Raw genomic sequence first — 17035 nt, 5'->3', positions numbered from 1 at the left:
GTAGGCAGGGCCAGGAGGGGATTTTGCTCAGCAGAGGTTCTGATTGGCTATGCAAATTAAAGGCCTTCTTAGAGCTTCTGCATGAAATGTTGAAGAGCTACTATTAGAGTTATGTATAACCTTGCTCCCTGACATTCTGTGGTAGGCTCCAGCTCCTGTGGCAACCATTTTGTGGTTGTCTTCAACTCCTGTGGCAGCCATTTTGTGGTTGCACCCACCACCCTGTTCCAGAATTCCAAAGGCATGCACAGATTCAAAAAGGTTAGAAACCAATACTATAAATAATAGTTCAATTGAGTATTAAACTGTTAAAATAAAATTAAAACTGATAAATACTCAAATTATAAATTTTAAAACATTTTTAATGAGCCAGTTTACAACCAAATCTGCTAGACAAATTCAGCTTCCACGAAATGCTGCCCAGAATAAGACAGCCTTATGTGCCTTCCTGAACATAGCAAGTGAAGGCAATCTCTTCAACCAGACCAGCAAGCCATTTTAAAGGACTGTACCTACCACTGAAAAAGCCTAGAAACTGGCAATAGCTATACAGGCAAGTCCTAAGGGAGGGCACATCAAGGGGGAAGAGGCTGCCTGTAGAATGTGACTGATGACAAGGAGTGTAATAGAAGGGCCCTTGGCCATGCTGAACTATAGGTAATAAACAGCATTTGATCTGGGCCCAGAAGCAAATAGGTAGCCAGTGCAGTTGAAACAGCAGGAGATTGGAGGCCTGGCACCTACCTTGCCGTCTTCCCTTTCACATCATCACATAGGTCATGGCCACCCAGGAAGTGCTCTTGTGCTCCACTGGGGGGGGGGCTATCTGGGCTGAATCAGGCCTGAAACAACCTGGAACGGGCCACTGCCACACAGGGGAAGACCCCCACCATGCAGCAGCCCAATCATGGCCGTTTCGGCAAGTTTCAACCACAGGAGTGTGCGGTGCTGCCCAGGAGCACGCCTGCTTGGTCTGTGCATCCCCCTCCAGCCCGGTAAGTGGGGGCAGGGAGTGGAGGGTGGGAGCGGGGGGATCCCCCACCCCCAGTGGGGGACTGGCAAACCTATAGCGGAGCTTTGCACTCCAGGTGGCTATCCTTATAGAGGATGCTTGCCATTGCTTTGTTTTGTACCAGTTGGAGTTTCCAAGACATCTTCAAAGGTAGCCCCATGTACGACATGTTACACTAATTCACGGGTCCCCATTCCTTTTCAGCCTGTAGGCACCAATGGAATTCTGGCCCAGGATGGTGGGTCCAACATAATTTTAGCAGAGATGCATAGTAAGCAGAAATGTGGGGTATGGGAGCCTGCACCCACAGACAACACGTTCAGAATCCCTGCACAAAGCACATTTGGTTACTTTAGTATAGATCAGCATAGCCAGGTTGGCAGGATCTAGATAAGGGAGTAGGGCTAATTAATGTAAATCTGTAGAGCTTTAGGCTCCATTTCTTTTCTCCATAATCTGCTTCTCAGGAGTTTAGGAACTTTAGCCAAATTGCTCAAGACCAGCCCTGGACTTTTATATGTCAGCATAGTTTGGACCTGTGTTTGGAGAGCCATTGCTCTGTGGTAGAACATCTGCCTTGTACACAAGACATCCTGAGTTCAATGCCTGGCATCTCCAGGATCAGGCAGAAGGTGATGGGAAAGATCTCAGCCTTGAGACCTTGGAGAGCCACTACCGGTTAGAGTGAACAATATTGTTCTTGATAAACCAATGCTCTAATTCAGTATTGAGGCACATTCATATGTTTCTTTCATCTGTGTCCAGCACTCACAAGCCACTATCTCTCTGGAAATGTTTCTGGTAACATTGGAACATTTCACTGCTGCTTTTGTATACGCCAATTTTGCTTAATAAGTACAGCATCCAAACTCTTTCATGTGCTACTGTTCATTAAACAAGCCGTTTAATCCCTTTGTAGGGGAAGAATTAGTCTTGAATTAGTTTGTTGGTTCCAGTATCATATGCTAAACAAATAAGAGTGTGGCCATGGTAAATGGTATTCTGCATTTTCTTTTGCATTCTCTAAGTTACTAATTACGGCTCTAATGGTGTGCAAGCTCAAAGTGGTAATGAGGCAGGTTTAAAGGAACTGCTCAAGAAAAATGTTGTTTCCAGCAGTCCTCTCTGTACAATGTTGTCAGTTCTCTTGAAAGGCACGAGGCTCTTTGTGAATAGCTGCTGAGAGAGCATCCCATGGTAGTTCAAACAAGTGATTGTTTTAATTATGGGGCTTGTTCATATTCCCCAGAGAAAAGGGAGGTGAGATCAAAAATGCCCGTAGTTGTGGTACATCTCTTATTTCTCGTTATTAGGCACTTGGATCCCCCCCCCAAGGGTTCCCTGGATCAGATCGCTGGTCTAGCTAACCCATTAATGGGATCAACATTGGCCTCTCCCAGCCTTGTTTGAAGATGCCGACAACTGTATGCCACACATTCAGAGTGTATTCTCTACCACCGAGTGCTAGCACCTCACTTTCTCCAGAGGAATGGAATAAAAATCTACTAGGAGATCTGGATCTACTGACTAACAGACACAAAAGTTTTTTTTAATGTAATCTTTGAGGAGCACCTGGGCCGATTCCAGACAGCCCTCCCCATTCCGAAATGTTGCACGGAAAACGCAAAATATCGCGTTTTCATGCGTGACGTCGTGCAAAACTCGAGCGAGAAAACGTGATATTTCGCGTTTTCCGTGCGATGACGTGCGACGTTTCGGAATGGGGAGGGCCGTCTGGAATCGGCCCAGGTTATTCACTTATGAAAACCAGGGTAGCTTGTTCCTCATCTAAAACAAATCTCATGAAAGCTAGCCCTTTTGTAGTTCATTAGCATCAGCGTCTTCACAAATAGAAAAGGGACTACGTCAGCGATGCTTGTGCCTAACTGAACCTGCTTCTCTTTGTAGGACGATAGGCATCTACTTCAGGAATCCAGCTTTTTCATCTCTTTCCTGGAAATGCTATAATTCTGTTATATGGGAGGGAAAAAAACCCTGTGGAATATTACGTCATCTGTAGAGAGGTTTTACCTACAAGACATGAACAGTATTTGAATCAGGATGGGAATGTGTAGTAGCGTTATTGTGGTGATCACATTTGACAATGAGGCAAAACACTCTGAACGCCCTCTTTTCTACCCACCATCCTTGTGACTAACAGAATACTCTGGGTCACAATGTTTCCTGAAATTATTGGGTAAGAGTTTTATTATGATCTTTTGTAGGGAGTGCTGGAACACCTGTTATTTTCAATGAAAATGGAGATGCCCCTGGACGGTACGATATCTTCCAGTATCAAATTATCAACAGAAGTACGGAATACAAAGTCATCGGCCACTGGACAAACCAGCTTCATCTAAATGTAAGTTGGTTGTTCTTTGAAATAAAACTTTAGCTCAAATGAGTGCTCTTAATGCTCAAATGAGTGCATTCTAGTATAGGGAGTGCATTAGGTTAGGTGCGTAAGTAAAAAAGACAATGGTGTATGACATTTTTTTTCTTATACTTGTAGTTGACTCAGTGCCTCTAATTTCTTTGAAGTTGTATTTCAGCTTTTTTTTTTGACAATTGAATGACAAATGGGGTTTAAACAGGAGCAGTTAACTTGCTCAGATGTACAGATTCACATGACCCAATGTGAAGAGGTCTACGACAGTAGTTTTCAAACTCTGCCAGAGCAGTCAACATTACTGATTTGCCCCAGCATTGCATGAGTGCATTCTAGTATAGGGAGTGCGTTAGGTTCTCCATTCTCATGGGTTTAAAAGATCCAACAGGACTTGACCACTTGAAGGTGCTTCCAGAATCCTCTGGCGGGGGGGGTGGGGGCGGGGGCAGATAATAATAACAACAACAATAACTTTTGATTTATATACGCCCTTCAGGACAATGCCACACTCAGAGCGGTTTACCAAGTGTGTTTTATTATCCTCATGACAATCACCCTGTGAGATGGGTGGGGCTGAGAGAGCTCTGACTGACCCAGAGTCACCCAGCTGGCTTCAAGCGGAGGAGTGGAGAATCAAACCCCCCTCTTAACCACTACACCGAATTGGCTCTCATGTGTTGGTGTCCCGCAGGGAACAAATCAATAGGGCAAATGTTTCCTTCAGTTAGAAAGCGAAAAGTTTGACCTAGCAAATAACGAAGAAAGAAGAATTAGCAATAGTGAAATTTGGTAATTAAGGCCAGAGATATATTTCAATTGGCTATATCTTCAGGCTTAAAATATCAAATTAAGGGGGGACATAAGTTGAAGACTGGATTAATCACTAGGCATTTCCTGACAGACCAACCAGGCTTCATACAACTCTGGCTTGTAGTATAATAGGCCCATGATAAACAATAACAAAAAAGAACAGTGTAAGTATTTACAAATGATTGTTCCTCTGAGACTACTTTGCAGTAATTATCAGTGAGCTACCAACAGCAATGCGTATTATAGCTTCCCATTTCCAGCCGGTACGGTGATAAAACACGTAACTATATCTGCTGTTCACTTTCTCTTGCTCCTTGGTAAGTTGCCATCCAGCCCTTCCTTGGGTGCAAACAAAAGATGTGGCCTTTGGCATGCAAGACAAAAGCCACACATCCTCCGTCCCATAGTTTCAGTACACAAGTGAAAAAAATAATAAATCCCAGTCGAAAAGGAACGAGAAGGATGGATAGGTCAGTTTCATCATGCATTCGCAATGTGATGCGTTTTAATGGTGACATAAAACCTATGCTCCAAGCTACTTGTTTTCAGATACGTCCCATATAGTTATAATTGAATAAGAAAACACTTCTAAGAATGAATACTTTAATATCTATGCGAATCCCCCTCGTATGCTTGCTTTCCGTCTTAGCTGTATTTAACGTTTCCTCCCAAATAAGATGGATGGAACTAATAAAAGGTCTGCAGCTTTTCAAATATGTGGTTGGTTTCCCACCTAATCTCTGTATAGACATGATGTGTTGACACAATGTTCTATAAAGCCAGATGGCTGGTATTGTGGAACACTACTGAAATTTGCTTCTATTTGCTTTTCTTTCTCCTGACAGTATTGCACCAATTCTGTGTTCTGTGTTTTGTATATTTGTTATCCTTTCCTATAATAGCTAATGATGTAAATACACAGAGATTTTTTAAAAGAATGATAGCTAGTCAGAGAGTATGATTGGAGGGCACATGCTGAACCTCTGCAAGTCAGGGACTTGTCAGACATTGCTAGTAGCCTAGGAGTCTCTCCACACAAGACATCTTACACAAGGACACTGAAGTGACGGGAGATGCAATGTTAGCCGGGAAGTGTAGTTTAAAAAGACAGAGCCAATGACACTGTCAATTTCACCTCTGTAGAACCAGCAGAGATCACACCTCAGAGGGTTTGTTTATTTCAACTTTGCCTCCCCAGAGGCTCTGTCAATTTCACCTCCCTTCTACATGTGTCTGTGTGAATGAAGCTCATTCTCCACTCCGGTACGAATTCATTCCGGACAAGCCTAATCGTAAGGAAGAAACCTTCCTTCTATCACCACTCCTATGCTAAAAGACCTCCTGGTCTCTGTTTTATGCCTGGCTTGAGGAGATGACATGGAGACAAATCACTACTGGATCCTTTTTGGTTAGGCAAGCTTGAAAAGAGCACATATTCGTGGATATAGTGAAAGCAGAGAGAATTTTATTGAGGGGAATAATCAATATATTCAAGTAGATGTGATAAAATATCAAGCGTGCAAAAATTGGCACCAAACGCTAGAATGCCCACAATGAAACCCAACTGTTCCAAACTATTCTGTTTGATGCATACCTTCAAGAAAGATAGACAGGAGGGGGAAGACAGGAGGGGAAAGACAATGAAGAAAGGGAAAAGACGGGGGGGGGGGAAGGCAGTGAAATATTTCTATCAGTTGTAAATGTTGCATGTCCCTAAAATCTGTCAAAGTGCATTCATTCTATGCTCATAGAGGGCAGTGGCATCGCGGCCGCAGGCCATGCTCCTGAACTTCAGTGTTAACAAACCAACATTTGCAGGGAGTTCTATGTGCCTACAAGTGCATGCATGTAGGCTCTGTACCTGTGATTAAGCCCACTAGTGTGGGGAGGGCTGACTATAAATTGAATAAATTAAATTAAATTAATATTAAATTAAATTAAATTAAAGATTTCCAGATTGCCCATATAAAACCTTCTTGCTTACCTTTGTATTTATATTGGAATCCCTGTAGGTGGTCATCTGCCATTGGGTGTGATCCTGCTATCCTCTAAACATGTAGGATTCCAATAACTGAAAGGGACTTTTAAATGAAGTAAAGATTAGCATTATTCTTTGACGCTATGCCATAACAGATGGTCTAAATTTAACCAGTGGGATTCCATTCTAATTCCCCTGTAGCATTTTAGAGCATTCTATAGCATTCTACAAGCTGAGCTTCTCCGTAGTGCACAACTGTGAAGTGACCTTGAAGTATTGCACCCATAAATAAAATACAAAGTTTTTGATAGCTCCCCTTAATGTCTAATATTCCTGAGTAAGAACTTGTATCTAAACTGGACCACTTACGCTCCAGGTGTGGGCTTACACAATGGCATACTTCTCCAGTCGAAAAATTCCCTCCATATAGGAAACTAGAAGCAAGAAATAAAAGGCCTTAATCTTCCTTTCTGAATGACAAGCTATTACCAAGTGCAAAGAGGATTTTATTTTTAAATGGAGGAACATTCAGTCATGTAAACCCCAGTATGTTGTCAGAAGTTGAACAGCCCAAATACAAATTTATACTTCTGTGAGTACTAGGCTAGGTGTCTGGAAAATGCATGTTTCTTCACAGCTAATATTTGGTCAAATTATAATTCATGTGTAGATTATCCAATCTGTGTTTCGAGAACTGCCTTTAAAACACAAGCAGTTACAAGGGTTCTTGGCTTAACAAAGTAGAGAATGTATTTTCTCTCCAGTTAATGCCTTAACTAATTTGCGTTTGAACAATAAATTACAACTCAAGAAAAGGATTCAAGATATAAAGAGTGATTTTACAGTTACTAACATCTCAAAAATCTTTTTTGAGGGGGGTTTATATTCCTATCTGACAATGTGACCATGAGAAGCATTAGTCAACCAATTTAAAATACAATAAGGAGGGATTTTTCTGTGTTTCACAAAGAGTGATTTTGTATTTGTATCATAGAGGAAGTGGAGGAACTACCGATTTGTTGATTTACGTAGGCTACTTTGAAGCGCGTATTTCTTGAAGAGACCTAAAAATACAGTTGGTTGGTGTATAAGAGTAAAATTGCTGGTATATTTATTACAGATAAGATAACATGATTTTCAATGATTGCTGGTAGTGTTTATCGAAAATATGATTTTCTTGGAAGGAGATAACTTGGTTTGAAAAATGCATTTATAATATATCCTAATGATAGTCTGTTGTAGGTTTTCCAGCTCCAGGTTGGGAAATTCCTGGAGATTTGAGGGATGAAGCCTGGAGAAAGCAGGCTTTGGGGAAGGAAAGGACCTCAGCACGATATAATCCCGTAGAGTCCTCCCTCCAAAGCAACCGTTTTCTCTAGGGGAACATATCTCTATGGCCTGGAGATCAGTTGTAATTCCAGGAGATCTCCAGCCACCACCTGGAGGCTGGCAACCCTAGTCTTTTGCTAGTATTGATTAGGGTTGCCAAGTTTTTTGTCTGACTGTCTGGGGGAAACAGCATCAAAAAAACAGACACCTTTCTTGTCAGGCTGCTGGGCCGCCCAGCCTACTGCCTGCTGGGGGAACAGCCAACCCACTTACTCATGCACCCAGCCTGCTGTGAGCTCAGGGAATGGCTGGCAAGCTCGCTCACCCACTCCATCCTGCTTGCTCGCTCAGCCTGCTGTGGGCCTCAGGAGTGGCTGGCCAGCCTGCTTGCTCACCCACCCATCCCACTCATGTTAAGCCGAAGTCGGATCCTCTATGTCTTATCCAATCAGACACAAAGGACTGGAGTAGAGGGAGTGGTCTTTAAAAAGCTCTTTTATTGCAGTGAAAGGAGAGGAGAACCCTAGGCAAAATGGTTTCCTCTGATCCTCCCCTAAGCAGAACAACTTTTATAGCAATTGTTACATCAGAACATCAGTGTAATTAATTATAATATGGTTGGTTCACAGTTATGTTGCAGTTAGAAATTTTAGTACTCATGTCACCTTTTAAAGTGCAAAGTCAGCTCCTGTTACATTGTGCATGTGTGACCCTACAGGATAAGCCATTGTCCGAGCATGTTACCTTTTAAGCATTTCTTTGCCTATGTCCGACATACATAATACTTGCTTATGCTCTGTTATCTCTGAGACAGAGCTTTGAATTCTTGTTGTCAGTACCTAATGTAACTAACAGAGCAACCAAGCAATTGCATTGCTTACATCAAACCAAAAAATCACTGCTTGTATTAGGTCTATCAGCATTAAATTAATTGTTAATTATTATAGCTGAGCTTGGCTGTGGTATTGCTTGCCCACCCAGCTTGCTAAGGTCCTGGGCCTCTTGTTCACCCAGCCTCTTGCACTAGCAATGACATCACTTCAGTGACATCATCACGTTGGGGTCAGAAGTGCGCACATGAAGGAATAAATTTAAGGTAGGCACCCCATCCGATGTTTCTGAGGAAGCCATCTGGCAACTCTAGTACTGATATTGAAGGAGGACTGTGGCTCAGTGGTAGAACCCCTGCCATGCATGCAGAAGGTTCCAGGTTCAATCCCCTCTGCAGACCCTGGAGACTGGCCACTAGTCAGAGCAGACAATACTGATCTTGATAGACCAATAGTGTTTACTTAATATAAGGCAGCTTTACTTGCACAAGTATATATGTATATGAATGTGTGTGTATTTCCATTATCCAAGTCACACTAAGCCCAAACTACATAAGGTATATTACAATATATTATCTTAGGTAGTAAATTGTAAACATGCAGTGAATTCTATTTACAATAAACCCAATGACCTTCTTTCCAAGTCACACAATGCAATCTTACAAGGCACTCATTGAAACTGAAGCATCCTTAGTGTGTACAGGATTACAACCATACACTTAACTCTTTACAACCAAAAGTAAAAATTTTCCCCTTCACTGCTTGTTCCTCTATACCTAGTCAGCCTCCTCTAGTTCTTGTGGTAGCAAACTATTTTGGTGTTGGCACTGGACATTACCACTGTGCCTGGTGGTGTGCCTGGTGGTATAGTTTCCAGAAGAAGAGTAACTTTATAAAATAACAGATATGTAACCATGCTATCTGGGCTGCTGTAAAACACTTCCAAATAATGTATTTTAAAAATCCAAGAAAACATGTCACACTTATAGTGCAGGAGAATTACACTCTTCTAAGCCCATTTAATGGACTTGAAAGGGTGAAACTCTGCTTAAGAAACTGCATTGTTAGTGGCAATTATTTGTGTCCCACATTCATATTGGGATAACCTCAAAGACTGAGGGCGAAGCTACAAGTGACGAATGACACTTGAACGGCAAGTGTATTTCTCCCTGTTCACTTGCGCTCCACTCAATCCACTTGCCATTCAAGTGTCATTCGTCACTTGTAGCTTGGCCCATAGTATGGCAATGCTCACATAAATAGCTTAATTTAGCTTGCGTCATGTTAACAATAGGTAAATAAATGTTTGTTGCTTTTAACCAGTTAGCACAACAACAGTACATTATAGAAATATTTTAAAATTGGTAGCCATTTTTCCTACTTGAAAGTTTTCACGTTTGTTCAAGTGGAAACCTTTAGACAAAATCCAGAGGCAGTCTCAGGGCCAAGCTACACATGACGAATGACACTTGAACGGCAAGTGGATTGAGTGGAGGGCAAGTGAACAGGGAGAAATACACTTGCTGTTCAAGTGTCATTCGTCATGTGTAGCTTGGCCCTCAGTGTCAGCTCTTCTCAAATTTGCACAATATGTGGACGGTTTCTTCACTCAAATGTTCAAGAGGACATCCAATACTGGTGCAAAGCAAATGTCATCCATAGCGTAGCTTGATTGCCAATTTGCATTTCATACAGAAATGTACAGAAGCTCCGTTGACAGTCATTTTCTCAAAGCCTTTTTCTTACTTCCCTTGAAATTTCTTGCATGATACTTTACCTCAGAAAGAACGGCTAAATTTGACTTGACCTTTCTCATGTTGATGTTAACCACAGTTAATAGCCCATTCCTCATCTCGGCTGGACAGCTTCTTCTAAAACTGCAGACGAGCACTTTATTCTTCCTCAGAATCAGGATCCAGTCCTCGATCTGAATAGCAACTTCTGAACACCAGTGGACTGGGCCTTTAACTTAGGGCCAAGCTACACATGACGAATGACACTTGAACGGCAAGTGGATTGAGTGGAGGGCAAGTGAACAGGGAGAAATACACTTGCTGTTCAAGTGTCATTCGTCATGTGTAGCTTGGCCCTTACTGGAAAAGTTCTCGGGGGGGGGGGGCTACCCTGAAAGCCTGTTGCCACATGGGGGTACTCATCTCTCAAACCCAGTGACTGGTGAGTTTGTACTTGCTGTTATCACCACCGCTGGCCATGTCTAAGTTGAGTGGCTCTTATGGGGGTAGCTTGACTTGGCTTTCTCCAAGTCAATTGGCTTTCTCCAAGTCAATTAGTATGGCATACTAACCCACCCTTGCTTATGAAGAGGTTAGAGGGACAGTCTGTTTTTCCTCCTTCAGTAAACCCTGTATCTATAAATCCAGACATATTCAAATTATGTCAAATGGCATGAATCTTAGGTATCTTAAAAGGGTTTTTTGTTGTTGTTATTCTTGACACATTTTAACCTCTGTTTCCAAGCAGCACCACTAGGACTGCCAGTCCTCTGGTAGGGGTGGGGTATCCCCCACTCCCAGCCTCTGCCCCCCGCCACCACTCAACTGGCTAGCACAGGGGAAAGGCCTGGGGAATAGGCCCGAGAGGCAAACAACCCCCTGGGCCAGTGCATAGCGGGCATGCTCCTGCTGAATGCAACAATGTCACTTCTGGCAAGATCTTCCCAGTAAGTGCCAGGTCGCCCTCCCGCTAGGAGGGCAAGGGGATTTGACAACCGTAAGCACCACACAAACTATCTCACAACTAATATAGGAAGCTAAAGTCCCAGCTCATATCAACAATTACATTGATTTTCATAACAAGTACAAAGCACATGTACAACAATCTCGGTCTGTTTTTTAAAAATCATGTTTTATTCATTTAGCTACAGTACTTTGCACACTGGTCACATGTATTACTTCACGACAAATGTGTGGATTTAGCAGATTTAAGTTCTCAGCCGTATTATTTCCGCAGGAGGAAAGCTGTTAAGAACAAGCTTGCAGTCCTTGGCATTTATAAATTAGGAAATCTGCTTCCTTTTGTGATTAATAATGAATCTCCTTTTAGAACTGGGTCACTTACAGTGAATACTGTACATGCATGCTTCCCAGAAACACCTCCTGACAAGCTTCCACAGCAGCAGGGCCTGAAATATTCTTTGTATGAGCCAGAAACAAAATTTGAGATGTGAAACTTTGCTTCAGAGTAAATTCCAAGTCTTTCATTGGTTTTGCTTTGGAAATGCTATTATCCATTCTTGAAGGATATGAATGACAATGGAAAGACTAGGATTAAGATATCCTTATATATAATATTAAGATGGATATTAAGATAGTATATATTCTGCTTCAGATGGATGCTTAGTTTTCTTATACCTTTTTTCCTCTTCATGTGCTCCCTTCTCATATTCTTACTCAACCCACACTTAATAGCAAAGCAGATGCGATAAAGATCACATATCTTCATCAGTCTGTAAAAATAAATTGTGTGCGTTTTGCAACCACAATTTCATTCAGAGTTTCGTGGGATTGGATGAGTGGATGTAACCTTCCAAGCCATGCTTGGTTTCAGTGGGGTCCTTATGCCATTATTATTATTTTTTAAGAAAGAAGATATTCCTTAAAAACTGCTCCCTCCCAATTAAAAACACTAATAACAGCTTGGGACCCCTGGTTTTGATCAACGAAACTGAGCAAAATTTGAATTGTTAAAATTGCATTTACAGACTGATAGAAATCTGAGAACTTTGTTCTGGTTTGAGAAGTCTTGACATTCTTGTCATAGCAACAATTTAGATAATTTATTTACTGAAAGCAAAGCCAATTTTAGGTAGGCATGCTTATAACTTCAACATAAACAGGATCACCAGGTGAACCCACCTTGTCTGAAATTCCTCATATTCCAAACAAGGCAGGCTCCTGGTTGGATCACTTTAGTATCCACAGAGGCACATCTAAGTAGTAAGTCTCAACTAAAAATCTCACACTTGGTCTTTGTTCTTTTTATTATGAACTTAAAAATTGAAGGCAGCAGTAGATGAGTGGTAGGGGGTAGTTGTGAAAGAGCCATCTAATCATCCAAGAAAACAATGTAATTGTACAACTTAGATATATCTATATTTTCTCAAATGCATCCAATGACTGGCTTCCTCAGGTGGCAGTTTTACCTGGTCTCACTGCAAGAAGGAAGAGCAGACACCGATAGAAGAATAAAACATGCTGCATGGGACCTCAGATATCTACACCTGCTGTCCCCTAAAGAAACAAGAATAAATGCAGCAATTATTTATTTTCAGTGAGAAACTCTTATTTTAACAACAACAACAACAACAACAACAACAACAACAACAACAACATTCTATTTACATACTGTCTTTCAGGATGACTTAACACCCACTCAGAGCGGTTTACGAAGTATGTTATTATTATCCCCACAACAACAAACACCCTGTGAGGTGGGTGGGGATTGAGAGAGCTCCTAGAAGCTGTAATTGACCCAAGGTCACCCAGCTGGCTTCAAGCGGAGCTGTGGGGATGGGGAATCAACCCTGGCTCTCCAAATTAGAGTCCTGCTGCTCTTAACCACTACATCAAACTGGCTCTCACACCAAACTGGCTCTCAACTGGAGATTCTTTATCATAATGAATCCAATGGGTTCACTTAGCTAGCTGTCTGTGATCTTTATGGCTGGAGATGGCATAGAGTGAACCCAAGATCTTTTGCGTGCAAGACGTGTACATCTTAGAAATATGCCATAAAATATTCGATGGTGTCGGGTTCACTTCCCTTCTGGCCAAAGTAGTCTTGTATGCAACACCTTGTCCATATGGAGCTGGCAACTCCACTAGAACCATATAGTGAAATAGCATTCTTATTGCTGAAGTTCTTTCTGACACAAGGTGGGATTAAAACAAATAATATAGGTACAGAATAAAAACAGGAAAATAATTGCTTCCTGTAACTGTAATAAACCGATCAGAATAAACCAAGAATGTACTGGAATTTTCAATGGGAAGCTCAAAAATGTGAATATAAATAGAATTAGGAGTTTCAGTACAGATGCCCTTTCCAATTTTTTGTTAATCTCTGTTACTGAAGGACTGCTGAAGGAGACAGTAAAAACAACCATTTGTGGAATGCTTACTTTGAAGGCCCCTGTGATTTTTGTTAGAGAAAGAGAGGGGAAAGTGTCAGTGGTTGGACACTTGACTATGTTAAAATTCTAGTGTGTTCTTCCAGTGTGGGCCTCTTGTGGTATTTATGTAAAATAACAGCTTCACATGTCTTATTTTTGATATCTAAAGAGAACACTTTACAGTTCTGTCTGTGTACCAAGGTCATATGGCACGGGCACACAAAAAGGTGGATAAACCACTCTAGAAATATTTTTAAAAGGACAAAAGTACAAAATAACTACAAAAAAATAAACTTGTTTTCTTTGAAGATTTCCCAAGTCCAAGGACTGACCATTTTCTTTCTGTTTGTTTTGGTTGACATTTAGAAGCCAAGATCCAACCAAGGATTTAGTCCAGTTCTATTCATATTTATTGTTTGTAATCAAAAGTCATTATGATATGAGACTTTATATCACATCTGTATCTTACAGATCTGTGTGTTTGATGTCTGAATACTGTATTACAGAATTTACCTCATGGTTTTGCCTAAAGTGATGCAGCTATTGCCTAAAGAATGTTTTTTTTAAAAAAAATGGTTGTAGATGTTTCTTTCTGTCCAGTACAGTTTTATCTCTCCATGAGCTAAATAGTTCTCAAATCCTTATTTTATCCTGACAACAACCATGTAAGGTAGACTACACTGAGAGACAGGAACTGGCTTAAAGTCACCCACAGTTAGGGTTGCCAGGTCTCCACAGCAACCACTGGGAGGGTGTGGGGGTGCTGGTACTTACCAGCTATAACTTTGCACATGTGTGCACGTGCTCCCAGCCAGGACAAGATGATGTCACTTGTGGAAGTGATGTCATCGTGCTGGCTATAGGAGTACCCCCACACTTCACACAGAGCTGATTCTTTAAGAATCATCATGTTGTGGGAGGGGGGGGAGGCAAAATTGGCACTGTGTGAAGTATGGGAGCACTTCCACAGACAGTGTGATGATATCTCTTCTGTAAATGACATAACTGCACACCAGCTGGAAGACAGTGCATGGCCATTTACCCAGGTTGCCTGTCGGTAATAGGTGATTGCTGGGTGGCTTGCTACCTCCTGCCGATTACTGGCTATCAGCGGGCAGAGCAGCGAAGTGCCACCAGCAGGCACCTGCCAAGCTTACTCACAGTGAGATTCATGGCAGAGTCAGGATTTGAACGTTGGATCTCCAAGTTCCTAGTCCAACAGCCTAACTAGGACTTGGCACTGGATCTCAAGTGACTGTAACCACTACACAGCACTGCTATCCTCAAAACAAGCTAGTTGCCAGGAGATGTTTTCTTGTTTTAAGTACCTAATAGTGCAATCCTAAGAAGAGTTACTCTGGTCTAAGCCTATTGACTTCAGTGAACTTAGACTGAAGTAACTCCTTTTAGGATTGCACTGTAAATGTCACCTGCTAACTATATGCAGCTAGCTGGTTGAATCTGGGGAACACGGTCTCTTTCTTAGGGATCTGATATGGATTAGCAGGTCTCTTGTTTTACAGCAGCATCTCTATGTGTGTCTCTATGTATACGTCTGTGTTTTATCTTGCCTTCCTCTAAGGACTTCAAGGCAACATATTTCCCCCCCTCTCCTAATTTACCCTCACAACAACCCTGCAAGATAGGTCAGGCTGAAACTGTGTGCCTGGCCCAGAGTAAGACAGCAAGCTTCATAGCAGAAAGAGGATGTGAACACAGGTCTCACAGTTTCCGGTGAACTTACATTGAAAGGAAACAAACCTGGGGCCAATCTATCTCAAGAAGTGAGCAGCCTGTACCAATATAGTAATGTTCTGGTCCTGAGCTCTGCGTGTGCAGGGCTTTGCCATTTTGTTCCAAGGATGGAACTGCTCCATCAGTGCAGAGGAAAAGCAGAAACACCCAGAGAACCCTTGAATTCCAAAACCTTTTAATCTCATAATTAGGTCCATTAAGTTCATATGCAATTACCTGTGTATTGCCCTGAAAGAAGATTCACCACTCTGCAATTCCAGCATTACAAAATATAAGTTCCCATAAACGTGTAGTGAGTTGGCCGGAAAAAAGTAACATGAAACTGTGGGAGTCTGTCACTATGGTTTTCTTGACAGATGAGTATTCCAAAAAAGAAAACCCTTCCTCCCTCTCCTATCCTGCCGTCCATTCCTGGAAACACTCCCCTGTCTTTCTCCAGTGTGCATGGTGGGCTCCGAGCCAAGTAGATACAGGCTGCTGGATTATGGAGGAGCCCTGCTAGTAGCTGCAAAGGCAGACGCGGATGTTCGATAGATCTGACAGATGTGCATGACTCACGTTATGTTCTCCTTCACTAATAGAGTCTGAATTCATCAGGGAACTTCTTTTGCAGGAAGCGAAGATGCCAGGCTCAACGGCCTGATCGATAACTGCAGGCAAAGGGTAGGGCTTGAGCAGACTGCTCTGTGAAAGCAGTTACAGTGCAATGAGATGCCGCTTTATAATCTCTCTTACTATCCAGGTCAGAGAACCGGGAGGAAAAAGAGAAGAGACAACCTGAAAAGTAATTGAAACCCTAAGGAGACTGCATTGCACTGTATTCTTGAAGATGCTGCCTGTACAGGAAAAATGACACTCAGAGATTAAAAATGGACAATAATAACACTGGGTATTTTTTTTAAATGGCTGTCTCTGTGATACCCGCTCTAATTTAAATGTATGTAGCATGAGGCATCACTAGCTGAGAGTGGGTTCCAAAGAAGTTCATAAGCAGGCTCTGCCATAGGGTTGCCAGCTCCAAGTTGGGAAATTCCTGGAGATCTGGGGGGTGAAACCTGGAGAAACCTGGAAAAAGTGAGGTTTGGGGAGGGAAAGGACCTTGGCATGGCATAATTCCATACAGTCCACCCCCCAAAGTAGCCATTTTCTCCAGGTGAGCTGATCTCTGTGGCCTGGAAACCAGTTGTAATACTGTAATACTCCAACCACTACCCGGAGGCTGGCAATTCTACTCTGCCATCCTCATGCAGCCATTTCCCATGTACTCCTGAACCCACCCACCTTTCCATCTGGAACAATATAGGTTTACCTAGTTGCCTTTAGGGGCTAAGCAGAAAATTTTGAGATCACGTTCCCATTGGTTCTGGGAATCTTTTTTTCACCGGATTCATGTTTTTCCTATATGGGAAAATACCTATACGAGAAGGATGATGTCTGCTTATAGACCTCTCTTTGAAGCCCACCCGTCACTGGCTAGATACCAGCTCAGTTCAGCCGGTGATGCCTCATGCTGAAATATAAATAAGGCCTGGTCTTCTTCCTGGTTAGACTAACTATGGAAGGCAAGAATAGTGTGGATTGCTAAGAATGGATGAGCACTCGGAAACATCTAATGGTGAAGGGCTGTTCCTAACAGGCCATCATTTGCTTGACTGATAGTTTGTTTTGGGAAGGAACACCAAAAACATCCCTAGAATGAATAAGGCTGGGGAGAACACTGGCCAGTTTTGGAGCTAGGGTGGTGTCGCTCAAATGCCTATAGCCAGAGGGCCACCTTAGTTGAAATTTGCATTAAAAAGTT

At 42.2% G+C, this 17035-nt stretch overlaps 1 protein-coding gene across 1 annotated transcript in view; it reads left to right on the top strand.

Annotated features, from left to right (window-relative positions):
* Positions 1-17035, top strand: part of GRM8 (glutamate metabotropic receptor 8) — a 717928-nt gene that overhangs the window by 579278 nt on the left and 121615 nt on the right. Inside the window, exon 7 of the mRNA XM_054989107.1 lies at positions 3238-3374. Within this exon, the coding sequence (XP_054845082.1) occupies positions 3238-3374 (137 nt within the window). The remainder of the gene's footprint in view (positions 1-3237; positions 3375-17035) is intronic.

This window comes from Eublepharis macularius, chromosome 9 (assembly GCF_028583425.1).
Source record: "Eublepharis macularius isolate TG4126 chromosome 9, MPM_Emac_v1.0, whole genome shotgun sequence".
Taxonomy (NCBI): Eukaryota; Metazoa; Chordata; class Lepidosauria; order Squamata; family Eublepharidae; genus Eublepharis; species Eublepharis macularius.
Note: the sequence above shows the minus strand (reverse complement) of the source record. Positions and strands in the feature narration are given on the sequence as shown.